Genomic DNA, 13,369 nt, shown 5'->3' with positions numbered 1-13,369 from the left:
TCACAACTCCTCAGTTGCTTCTAATGAAATTTATTAATAAAATAAAATGCAAATCACTAACTTCACACATACAGTCCCCCTTGCTTTGGTCTTCAGCCTTATTTTGTTCACTCTTCCACTCACTCTCCTGCCAACTGGTCTGCTTACAATTCCCTGAACACGGCACTTACCTTGCTGACAAAGGGCCCTTGTACTTGACAAACCGTGGGCTTGAATTCATCTCCCACACCTTTTATCTTCATGTCCCTACTTAAACGTCAGCCCCTCAGAGAGGGCCCCTCCCACCCAAATGGAAGCAGATGTTCCTTTATTCCTCCTTTCTTATTCCTGTCTTAGGACCTTATCTGTGTCTTTCATATTCATCATGATTGATAATTAATTTTTCTATGGCCATACCACCCTGAACGCATCTGATGTTGTCTGATAATTAATTTTGCTTGTGTGTTCACGTTTCCTGTCTTTTTCCAGCAACAGAAAGGATGCCCCAAGAGGACAGAGCCCACATCTCTTTTGGTGATGGTTTTATCCCCAGAACGAAAACGCTCCCTGGTTCACAGTAATATTTGATATGGAAAGATGGGGTGGGGCAGAAGAGGTAAAAAAATAAAAAAAAAAGAGGAAGAGTTGTTCTACAATTAAATTGGGGTCTTTTGGAATATAAAATACTACCCTAAAATGACTATTCCCAAAAGAAATGGGGAGTTTGTAACAAATGTGATGAGAATTCTGAAGAGTAATGTATTTTTCATGAAATGATGATTTATTACTTTTAGAAAACAGTATAAACTTACAAACTATAAATTAAGATATAAGTATATTTCTGCCAAAGTAAGTCAAGAAAAATGCACTTCAGAATCAGCTTTTATTACAGGCAATGTATTGTAAACTCGAACATCCAGAATCTGAGTTACACTTATTATTTTTAACATTTTACTCAATAAAAATCTGATATACTGGGTCCAAGTGATGACACATTCCAAATTAATGTAACTTTCTTGCAGCTTAAATAAACAAATTTAGATCACCAAGTGAAATCAAAGCCAAGTGTATTTGCACAACTCAAGAATGATGTGAATGGATTAGAATCTCTCATAGTGTATACTTCGCCATTTACACACAAACTTTGAGAGTCTTCTGAGTGACATGGTATTTAACTTTGTTTCCAAGGGCCAAATACTAAAATGTATAGAATATCCTACTCTATACTCACTATTAAATGTCATGGACTAGGAAATCTGAGACACAGAGTAAGAAGCAACTGATTACACACCCTAGTCATTTAATTTGGAAGAGTTCTCTTAGGTGACTCTGGGTCAGGCCATCTTGATGAGCCTTAGACAAGTTTTCCTTCCCATAAATCCTGCTTTCTCAGGCAGAATCATATACCATAACTGAAAGGAAATGGCTGCTGATTATCTGCTCATTATCTTCTTTCATTCCCTGCAAAGACACCAAAAAAACTGATTTGTTTAGAACCGCCCCCCGCCCCCACCCCACCCCACCAAAGGCACACAAGTAGATTGTTTGAATCCTTCAGATGAAGTCTGAAGATGAATCATCTGAAGAATCCTTCAGATGAAGATGAAAGGAGATCTTTCATCTCCAAAGATCAGGAGATTATGAGAAGGACAGAAAGAGAACCTGGTGATCAGACAGACACCATCCTTCGTGTTAGCCTTTTCCTGATCCAGAAAGAATCCAGCTTCTAGTTGTAAATGATCCCATCCCTACTTTCTAAAGTTAGCTGTTACTAGGGAGATGTTACAGAGAAGGAGCACATATTAAATTTATGGTTCTCTTTTGTTTCTATTTCAACTAGCACATAATAGAATTCAAATCTTTCTCAAATACCTAGATTTTTCCTTTGTGAGCAAAAGACAAAGTATGGTTTAAGGGTTAGAGTCTATTAGATTCAACCTCATTTCTGCTCTGCCTTCTAGGGGTTTTTAGGCTTTCCTCAATATCAGAAGATAGGTGGGCTCCTCAGTCAACTATTGATAAACATTTATTTAGCAGAGGTCATGCAGTTGCAGGGTCTTTGCTGCCTGCTAGATTATAAATGAACAATAAAATGTCGCTAATCTCTTAGTCCCAAGTTAACTGCTTCTTCTGTTTTCTACTGCACTCAGAATGAATGAATGAGTGAGTGAGTAAACGAATGAATGAAAGTTTGAATGCTTACCTAAAGGAAGACAACTGTTGTCTTTCTGGTGGACACTCAGTTAAGACTACAAAAGCTTAAGGTGATACTTAGAAATGCAGGAAAAAGAATCCACATACATTGTTTTAAAGTTTTATTTGCTTACAAAAGAAAATGGAAATAGGTTTGCGAAAACTTATCTGCATGTACAAAGTAATCCCTGTAGATAAGGAGAGGCAACCCCTGGAACACACTGCTAGATAAATCGTTCATTAAAATTATATCTCTTTGCATCAGAGCTGGTGGAAAATCATTATTTCACATGAGTTAAAACCACTGAAAAACTAAATCTGTTTCTTAAACTACCAAATTCAGAAAGCTTAAATCCAAATGCTGATTTTTGGATACACATGAAACCAGTTACCAAGTGATCTCAGAGTTGGACAGATCAATTAAACAAGAGGTAGTTTCTCCAATATTGTCCCTTTTTTTCTTATCAGCAAGGTTATTCCTACAGCAAGTAGGAGTTAAGTGACATATTCTTTGAACCTCTTTGAATTCTTTTCCTGCTGGGGACATATTTCCCTCAAACACAATCATATCTGTTTGTTCATTTTAGGACTTGAGAGAGAAGATTCCAGAATTCAATTTATTTTTCCCGATTCCTCTTTGAGCTCTCTTCTCTGGAAAAACAAATTATCTGACATGCCATTAAGACACCAAAGGGAAATCATTGCTACCATGTCATAGATTAAGGGAACTTTTTAAAAATATATCTTTTTTGTTAATAATAATAATAATATTAACATTATCCAAGGAGGAGATTTAGGCTGCTGAAATGAGCCCCGCCCCCCAAAAGTAGCATACAAACCACATAACAACATTTTCTCAAACAAGATTCCTTAAGAGTTCTTGCAGTTGGTCTTCAAATTTCTCCTGAGGCTATCAGACTCCAGGGCCCCACAGTTCCATGGCTTCCAGCTCATCTTGGACAGGGGTGAACTCTGGCTGATCTGGATGGGGAGCTAAAGAGGAAAAGTGGGGGTGGGGACTTGCTGCACCCAGGAATCATAAATTGATATTCTCCCCTCACCTGGGTCCTTAGAGACACAGAGATATCCTGCTGGGTAAAAAGCAGTGGATGTCTGAATCCACCACGCCCCTTGTACCTTCCCCATAAGGTTTCAGATAGTTAGTAAACAGACGAAGGGAAAGATACATTACAGAAATTGTTAGAAAACTAGAATCATAACCAACCATTTAAATATTATGTTTTATTTACAGAAGAAACCCTGAAAACTCAGCAAAATTATAAAAGAAATAGAAATTTTAAAAAACGATCTCATGTTAGAAGTCCATCACCAGGGGAGAGCAGGGAGGGGAGGTGATCGGGGAGGAAGGGAGAGTAGGGTGGTCAAGGAGAAAGATGCCCATCCATCCTGTGTGGGGAGAGGAAGGAGGAAGAGGCACAGTTAAGTAACTTTATTACAAAGCTGTCACACAGGGGAGTCTGGGATAAATTCTTGGCACACGATCATATACCTCTATCCAGGCTGACATGGAGCAGTCAGTGTCTATTAAAATAGACATATATGATTTGGTTAAGTTCCGATGTTATCACTCCATCATGTTTGGAGCAGAGTGGGCAAGAGGTTTGAAAGTGGGAAGGCAGGGATGCAGAAGAAGCAGGGAAGCAGGGTGTCCATTGTTAGGGGCAGGGGCTTGGTGGTGGTGGTGGTTGACAGGACAGTTCTGTATCCATAGCTAAATGTCTGGGGCCAATGGAACCAGAGTGGAGGATTTCCACTTCAGTGCTGGTAATCATTGTAGGGGATCAGATCTTAATAAGGGATAGGAGTATTTGAGAGAACAGGGAGGGAAAAGATGAACAGAGAAAAACACATCAGCAAAACTTTGTTGACCAATTCCTGTGATAACTAAGGTTAAATTTCTACTGAAGCAGAAAATTTTAAACCCATTAACTAGTAAGTTCATGGCCCCACAGCAGTCCCTCAGCCTCTCCCTTGATGCTTCCAAGACTGACTATGTCAGAAAAGGGGCCATTGCACAGCACGCCAGCATGCACACTGCAGATGTTTTAGGAAGCATATTCTTTTAGTCCAGTAGCTAGTGATAAGGCAAGGACAGCATGATTTTTGTTTCCTCTCACAACTATTCTTGGTCACCTAAAATGTGGTGCTGAAATGCACCTAAATGCAAGTGGTATGCATGATTTCATTGAAAATAATCTAAGGAGCCTTCTTAATTACGGGAGAAGTTCTAAGTTTGACATTTCCCCAAACCAAGAGTAAAATTTTATGGGACGTCTTGGCCACATCACAGCTGTCACATAAGAATGGAGACTCCAAAAGAATGTTCAACCATGTCCTCCAAATGTGCTAAATACAAAGTCAGAGGCCAAGTCTATGTAGGTCATCACTGGGGAGCAAGGAAGACTTAGATGTGCTGTTATTTTGAATTTGCTCTTAAGGTTTTTAAGGAAGTAGCCTCTATAGCAATTTGCACTTTATAGAAAATGTCTCGGGATAACTTAAGGAAGTGAGGCATTCAAGCTCTGCTTCCCATTCATAACCAATTTAACTTTTTTCATAGCACTATCTTCCCATTTTGGTATAAGCATAGTAAAACATTGATCAAAGCCCACAAGCGGGGCTTTTTGTGACACTTACCTCTCACACCATAGGCAGAACATGACGAGGGGTCACAATATCCAGGCTGGCCAGAAGGACCTTGGGGTCCAGGAACCCCCAGATGACCTGGTGGGCCTCTTGGTCCAGGAGAGCCAGGGGGCCCAGGGCTGCCAGGCCGACTCTCCCCTGAAGGTCCTAAGAAGTACCCACAGATGAAAACCATTGGTCTTTTGCCACAACAGGGTGAGTTTTGAGACAACCAAGAAGTAAACTAACTCTTAGAAGAAGCAACTTTTAGGACAATTAGGTCAACCTCTTTCTACTCATTGAGTTCTTTTTTGTAGACTGGATTCCCTAGGCAGAGGGTCATAGTGTAATCACTTATCCTCCTGGAGGTCAATGCTCTCAATCAGCTCAGGAAACTGGGAAGCAAAATGCATCTTTTCTATTTCTTCTTGGATGTTAAAGGGAAAGGAACATTCCATTATCAACCTTATTTTCTTTTTGGAGCTTTTGTTTCCCAATGCGGTTCCTTATGAATCCAGTCTATGGGCATGCACACACACAGACACAAACATGAACACACTCAGAGCTCAACCTCATCATCTAGTTAGAATAGCCATGCAATTCAGTACCAGTTTATGGCCCCAGATAACTAAAGCTCAACCTCATCAACAGTTAGAATAGCCATGTAATTCAGTACTGGTTTATGGCCCTAGATAATTAAAGTAAATTTGTATGAGTGTGAAATTGTCCTGGAGGGGACCAATGACAAGTTTGACATTCGACCCAATATACTAATCCAAAATTTCTTTAAGCTAGTTTACATTAATTGAGAATTCAGACTGAGTAAAAATAGGAGGATTAAGACTGTTGTGAATTGAAGAAATTTGTCAGCATGTTTTTTTTTTTTTTTTGGCTTGTATGCTTGTTTTTAGGCCCGGGTTCCAACAGTGTTGAAAAGGCAGTCTTCAACTATAATGGAATTTCTCAACTAGAACTGAAATGAAAAGTAGGAACAAGTATCACCTTCTATTTGAATAGCGTGGTGGCTCTCATATATTCAGCTCCTCAATCAGCACTCACCAACCACCCATTCTGTGTAATGTGTAATGTTATATCAGTTCCTCACATTGTCTCTAATAACAGAAATATTTACACTCAAAATGAATTGCATTAGGAACCTCTCTCAGAAAAAGTATTTTCCAAAATCCTTACTAGATTGGAAAGAAAAATCTGTAAAGCACTTTACTTAATGTGGCTAAGACTGACATTATAAATATATATTATAATAAGATTGCAAATTATAATAATTCTAATATCAAGCCTGATCATCTGGAGACCATTCTAAAAGCATATAATACACAAAACTCAAAACTTCTACAGAACTCATTCAGTAAGATTACCATGGCAGGAAATACTAGTGCTCACCAAATAGCCCTGTATTTCTCTAGATTTTGTGTCTGCCTTGCAGTTCAGTTGGGGCTAGGTGATTAGTTCCAGACAATAAAATGTGAATGGAAGTGACATCTCATTCCGTTTAGGAAGTTGAGACCGATGTGCCTTCTTTTTTTTTTTTCGAGACAGGGTCTCCCTCTGTCACCCAGGCTGGAGGGCAGTGGCGCCATCACGGTTCACTGTAGCCTCAACCTCCAGAGCTCATGTGATCCTCTGTTTCAGCCTCTCAAGTAGCTGGGACTACAAGCACATGCCACCACGCCTGGTTAAATTTTTGTATTTTTTTTTTTTTTGTAGAAATGGGGTTTCGTCACATTGCCCAGGCTGGTCTCAAACTCTTGGCCTCAAGTGATCCTCTTGCCTCAGCTTCCCAAAACGCTGGGCTTACAGGAGTGAGCCACCACACCCAGCCCGATGTGCCTTCTTTTTCTTTCTCTTGGAGGCTACATGATTCACCATGGAGGTCATGGGTTCTGAGATGGAAGAGAGCTACCTTATTCATATGAAACTTTGTGTGATTGTGAAATAAAGCTTTATTGTGTAAATCCACTAAGCATTTGGGATGTATTTGTTACTATAGCATAGTCTGTCCTATCGCAACTCACACAAACAATAAGATCCCAGAATATGCTCTAACTTTTTGGTCTTGTATATTGGGAGGATCCTTATTAACAAAGAAGCCTCCCAATAAAACAAGTAAGAAATACAGCCATTTAAGTTACATACTAGGATGTAAGATGACCATTTTCCTCACTTGCAATGCCAAGTGAATATAAAAATATACATTTGCAGTTTCTTGTTGGGAAGGAAGATTTACCTGCTGGTCCAGGGGGGCCTCTTGGACCTTGGGTTCCAACGCCTGGATTTCCTTTTTCTCCTTTGATACCAGTTAGACCTGTTTAAAATAATTTTTTAAAATGTTTAAAGTTCTTTTTAAAAGAAAATCTTGGTAGTTCCATTTTTCTGGAGTTCGAAAGTGCTTCTCTGATGAAGACAATTAAGTGGGTTCGTTTGGGGTCATGAGTACCGTGGGACTTTTAAATTACATTCTGACACTGGTAGTATATGTAGAATCACATGTTGAAGTCTGGTTCTGTATTTGAGTGTGTGGTCTGTATTTGCTATTCTGCCAGTCTCTCTTTCTCCTTCCTACTGAAGTCACACAGCCTGCCAAGAACTGGTCCTTGTCTTTGCACGCACCAGGCCACTGGACTTATGCAGCTGGCACTCCACAAGTAACACAATAGAAATCACAAGTGAACACGTCTAACATTTTCCTTTTGGTCCACCCTGTAATGTATCTGCAAAAGGCATGAATTGTAATTAGGCAGCAACATTCTGAAGAGTGAGAGTTTCCATTAAAACTTGGAAGCTTCAGAAAAGCCTGTGTTTGATTTGGCTGATTCAGCCCCATAAAAATCTAAATCTATTCGTGTTTCTTTTCCATGGAGCGGACCTCTTATAATTTACAGTGCTATTAACAAACTATACATTTTCACAGGCAAACAACAAAGAAACATATACTCTGACACCTCATTATCTAAACAGGTCCTATCACAAGATCACTTGAAAGGTGAGAGCCCCTATATTGAGGCCCAAGATAGGGTTGCATTAGACTGGGGTCTGCGTTACCCTGGCTTACATCATAGAAGATCTTTGCTGTCTGTTTTTTGTGTACAACAATGCTCTGAAATAGCGGCATGCAGAACAGCATCTCTGTTTAATTATACCTACTGAGAAATTATGTTGAATTGGCAAAGCCTAGAAGGAAACATCAATAAATGAAAAATGGCCAATTTGACAGGTAGCAGGCATGGAAAGGCCTTGCAATTTTTTAAAATTACAAATAACTATTTGTTTACTTTAAATACAATGCATATTCACTGTCAACAAATTAGATGTAACAAGCAAGATGCTAGCACTTGAAAATAATCACTTTTAACATCTTAGTTTATAACTTCCAGAAAGAAAAGTGTTGATGTAGTATTTGTTCTGGAAATCACTGGTAAAGAAGACTCCGGTGAGGAACTAACAGGTTTTGGTTTTTTGTTTTTACACTGCACATATAATGGTTGTTCCTAACCTGCAGCTTTGGTATCTTTTGTGCTCCCAGTAATGATCTCTTGTAGTCAAGACATAGCCTGGCATCTCTTTTAAAAAGCTCTTCTTCTTTACTAGGAGTCATCCAGGTTGGTCTACTCATTGCTAGAATTCCCAAACACCCAATCCTATTGCATGTCACTTTGATGGTGCTATCTGAGCTTACAAAAGACCAGTATCTCCATGACAGCCCAGGGCATAAACCACCATGCCTGTGACTTTCTGTTCAGTGCCTGGTTCTTCTCTTAGGAGCCCATAAGGAAAACAACGATTTCTCAAAAGTAAAAATACCACCCATCTGAGTTTTAAAAGCACACAGCTAACTCTGACTCACCAATATTTAATGCTCAATTGCTAATCAAGTTGTTCAGACAGAAAACCGTGCTGTGGCAGCCTACTGGGCATTAGTTTAGTAGCTAATTGGGGTTTGTAGCTTTTAGCTGAGAGGCGCTACTTCACTGGTCAGTGCTTATGCCCCAGTGTGCATCCGGGAATTTAGCCGAGAATCCCTCTTCTTCTCTTTGAACTGGAGTCACTTTGCCAACAGGGAACAACTAATTTTGAAAGAACTAGAACATAATAAAATATACTGATGACTAACACCAGGCTGTTCCTGATTAAGAGCGTGGTGACTCAGTGGCCTCTCACGACCTCACGGTGCAGGATCATCTTTAACAGGATGGTTCCTAATGCTTAATTCTCCACAAGAAGACATGGATCAGGCAGAAGAGGATATCTGGGAAAGTATTCTTGGGACTAATCCCCTAATAATAGTTTCCTGACTTGTTTTTTGCTTATTCATAAAGAAAGCACGAGGTGGAGAAGACTGGGAATAGAAAATCTGGTTGTTTTAATTTTCTCATTATACAGAGAAAAATAAATGGAATCAGATATTATCTGTAACATATGTCGAGGTAAGAAGAGAGAACTAGCCTCACAAAAATATTTTAAAAAAATTCCAGCCCTTGAAATGCCTTAGAAAACAAAAAGGAAAATGCCTAAAGACACAATTATATATTAACAAGGAATTTTAGCTTTTATTCTTTTATTCTTTCTTTCTTTCTTTCTTTCTTTTTTTAAGACAGAGTCTCACTCACTCTGTCATCCAGGCTGGAGTGCAGTGGCATAATCTCAGCTCACTGCAACCTCTGCCTCCTGGGTTCAGGCGATTCTCCTGCCTCAGCCTCCTGAGTGTCTGGGATTACAGGTGTGTGACATTACACTTGGCTAATTTTTATATTTTTAGTAGAGACGTTTCACCATTTTGGCCAGGCTGGTCTCGAACTCCTGACCTCAAATGATCCGCCCACCTTAACCTTCCAAAGTGCTGGGATTACAGATGTGAGCCACTATGCCTGGCTGATTTTATTATTCTTCAAGTTATTATATTACAAACTACATTTAGGTGAATACATTAATATTTGTCCACATATCCACTTGTGGTTCATATACTGAAGGAATGTTCATGTCCATGACAACTGAACTTGGCTGTAGGCCATTTTCTGGAGTGAAGCAATCTTGTTAAAAATCAGTATTTAAGTACCTTAGATGAGGATTGAGATCAAAGGCTAAGCGTAGAGACTTCAGATCTCTAAAAATAGATCTGGATATATTTTTGATAAGCCTGGTAGGACCTAATTAAAAGGAGGGAAATCAAGTGTCCTAAAACATCAGCCTGTGACTATCCATGAGATGCCTGAGGGCAGTGGAGCCTGGGTATAAAGTCATTTTTTTATAGATAAAACCCAGTCATGGCCCATCATAGATCTCTTTTGCACAGAACCAAGGTGGAGCCACCTGGTGCTGAGATGGGGTCACCAGTGCTAAGTGCCACTGTCCTTTCCACAAAAACACTGAGACTCAGGAGACTCATGGGACTCCCAAATGCTAATTTCCTTCTTTTGAAATGCCCTTTAACTTGTCTGCCTCCATAACTTGTCCTCATTCTTTAAGACCCAACTCAGAATCTCTCTATAACCATAGCAGGTAGAACCATGACAGACTCAAGAGGGCAAGGCATATTTATCTTATTCCACGGCTATATCCCCAATGTATAAATATCATGTCTTCCACATAATATATAACTCACAAACACTTGTTGAGTGAACTAACAAATGAAAGAATAAATGAGTGAATGAATTCTTTGCTTTCTTAGTAACTGCAATCCTTTGGTACTGCGCATTCCACTGCATTACCTATTCTCATGCCCACATGGCCCCAAAACTATAGGCCTCTTGACTGCTGGAGCTGTGCCTTACTTACCTCTCTAGCATCAGTCCATGGCCACTCTTAGGTGGCCCAATAAATACTGGAAGACTAAATGAATTCAATGCCTAGACTAATATTCAACTGCCCATTATTATTATTTTTTAATTTATTTTACTTTTAAGTTCTGGGCTACATGTGCAGAACGTGCAGGTTTGCTACACAGGTAAATGTGTGCCATGGTGGTTTGCTGCACCTATCAACACATCACCTAGGTTTTAAGCCCCACACACATTAGCTATTTGTCCTGATGCTCTTCCTCCCCTTGCCCCTCCTCCCGACAGGTCCCAGTATGTGTTCTTCCCCTCCCTGTGTCCCTGTGTTCTCATTGCTCCCACTTATGAGTGAGAATGTGTGGTGTTTGGTTTTCTGTTCCTGTGTTAGTTTGCTGAGGATGATGGCTTCCAGCTTCATCCATGTCTCTGCGAAGTACATGATCTCATTCCTTTTTATGGTTGCATAGTGTTCCATGGTGTATATGTACCACATTTGCTTTAGTCTATCATTGATGGCCATTTGGGTTGGTTCCATGTCTTTGCTGTTGTGAATAGTTCAGCTGCCCATTATAAGCAAGCATACCTTTGAAAAATCAACAGACAAAATTCCTTAGGCTGAAGCTTCATTTTTATACTCCTCGGTTAGGTGAACACTGCTTTTTCTAACAAGTTCCTTGTGTGGTGGTGATATCAACTACTAGTGCCTTTTAGAGATGAATATAATTGGCTCCAATGAAGTTTGAGGTACTGCAATTTTTAAAATGAGCACAGCTCATATAAATTAGATCTAACTTAGCAAAAATATGATTTAGCCAAGGTTAAAATACCCTCAGTTTTCTGTAGAGTAACCAAAATAATATTTAGGATCATCAGAAAGAAGTCCCCTCCCTCCATCTCCTCCTACTCCTTCTCTCTCTCTTTTTCTAACGACTATCTTTTAGAGCAGTTTTGGGTTCACAGTAAAACTGAGTAAAAGATACAGAGATTTCTTATATACACCCTGCTCCCACAGATGCATAGCCTTGCTCATTGTACAACATCCTCCATCAGAGTGGTACATTTGTCATATTCATTCATTCTTCAGAGTCTCATTAGAAACCACTTCAGGTTGCCTGATTCTCCCTCACCACTAACCTAACACTGACTCGTCAATATTTTTGTTTTCTGGCCCACAAAATCAGGGACTTGCTTGTTTTAGATCTTCATTCTATTCCAAGTGCCAGTCACACATTAAGCACTCAAGAAATATCTGTTAAAGCAATGGATGAATGAATGGAATACAAAATTTCATTGCAGACTTTGACAAACCAAAAATGTGCCTGAGAGTGTATCAGCACTGCCTATAAATTATCTCACTAGGTTTCGGATGCCAGCTGCTTCACATGAACAAACTCATGTTGTTTTCACATGAGCCAAGAGGGCAGGCACTGCTATTAACCCTGAAAGAGAGCTGAATCCCAAGAGGGTAAGTCACTTGTCCTTAGCTAGGAAATAACAGACCCAAAATCTCAACCCAGGCAGATTGGCGCAGAAGCCTCTGTGCTCAACCACTGCACTCCCTGCCTCTCCATCCTAAGCTGGACCTGAAGGCTCTTTCTTGTCTTGCTTGCTATAGTTATGGCTTCCCAAACCTCCTGCCAAATGTGTCTGCACACTCTCTCTGGCCTCACACTCAGCAGTCAGCCCTGTGTTTATCACCACATTTCCTCAGCTGCTTTCCTCAATTTGTATACTTGCTGTCTGCCCTGAGCAAGATTTGGAATTCATTTTTAGAGGATTTATCCTGCTCACACTAACATGTCCAGGGGCTGGCCCTTGGTTGTCTGTTTCCTATTTTCTTTGGCCTGTTGGCCTCTGAGTTGGGAGATTTTATTCATTTTTATGGCCCCCCCCGACCACACCACACACTCCAGCCTGGAGTCTCTGCTGTTTGTGGAGCACAGTCACTCCTTCCTCATCCCCAGACATTCTGAGGAACTCCCAGGATTTATGCCCACGAAGCTATGCAAGGCCTGGGGAATGCTTCCATTGTAATTGTACCAAAAAGTCGCAGAGATTATAGATCAAGGCTTTCTGTGTTATTATATTGTCTGTTGCCTGGGATATACTGGTGATGGATTGCAAGTACAGTCTGTTCTTCACTCAATGTTTGTGTGAATGCCTACTAAGAGCAAGGTACTGGACCTAGCACCTAGTTACAAGAAGGCAGATTAATTGGACTTAATTCAATAAGTACTGTATGCATTTTGTTAAGCTCTGCTATTTCTGCATGTTTGGTCTGTAGGACTAGTACCAGTTTCTGGGGCTCCATGCTTTATGCTAAGATGGACAGGAATGGAAAACACGTAGTTGTTTTATATGTAAATGAGCCTTGCAAATGATTGCCAAAGGTCCCTCTTCCTATTGTCTTTTTCATATAACAACTGGCCATCTACTGTGCCTTTATAATTCAGGGCTCAGCCAGGGAAATATAAACCACTCTAGATCTTTTAGAGAGAGGAAATTTGGAATTTAATACAGACACTTGGTAACATGGATGATGGAAAAGCTTAGAAACCAAGCAAAGATGTAACTTACGAATTGGCAAGAACACGGAGCCACTATTACCTGTAGGAGAGTAGAGACAATGAGAAAAAAAAAATGTGACTGGAGCCCAGAGCCTAGTGGCTTCTGGTAGGATCTAGAAACAGAAGGGGAGATTGTCTACTAGAAGCAGGGGCGCAGAGGGGTGGTGGCTACAACTGGAGTTGCAGAGGAGG

At 40.1% G+C, this 13,369-nt stretch overlaps 1 protein-coding gene across 5 annotated transcripts in view; it reads right to left on the bottom strand.

The window, feature by feature from the left end:
• Nucleotides 1-2,281: 2,281 nt before the first annotated feature.
• COL14A1 (collagen type XIV alpha 1 chain) overlaps nt 2,282-13,369 on the bottom strand; it is a 245,676-nt gene continuing 234,588 nt past the window's right edge. For 2 of the 5 annotated variants that reach the window (XM_063606883.1, XM_034966539.4), the window contains 3 exons: nt 7,067-7,144; nt 4,831-4,986; nt 2,282-3,980 (listed from right to left, as the gene is read on the bottom strand). In XM_063606883.1, coding sequence (XP_063462953.1) covers nt 3,949-3,980; nt 4,831-4,986; nt 7,067-7,144 — 266 coding nt within the window. In that variant the 3' untranslated portion in view covers nt 2,282-3,948. The remainder of the gene's footprint in view (nt 3,981-4,830; nt 4,987-7,066; nt 7,145-13,369) is intronic. The other 3 variants (XM_063606882.1, XM_003820497.5, XM_057303085.2) reach the window with 2 other exon arrangements.

This window comes from Pan paniscus, chromosome 7 (genome assembly GCF_029289425.2).
Source record: "Pan paniscus chromosome 7, NHGRI_mPanPan1-v2.0_pri, whole genome shotgun sequence".
In the NCBI taxonomy this organism is placed as follows: Eukaryota; Metazoa; Chordata; class Mammalia; order Primates; family Hominidae; genus Pan; species Pan paniscus.
Note: the sequence above shows the minus strand (reverse complement) of the source record. Positions and strands in the feature narration are given on the sequence as shown.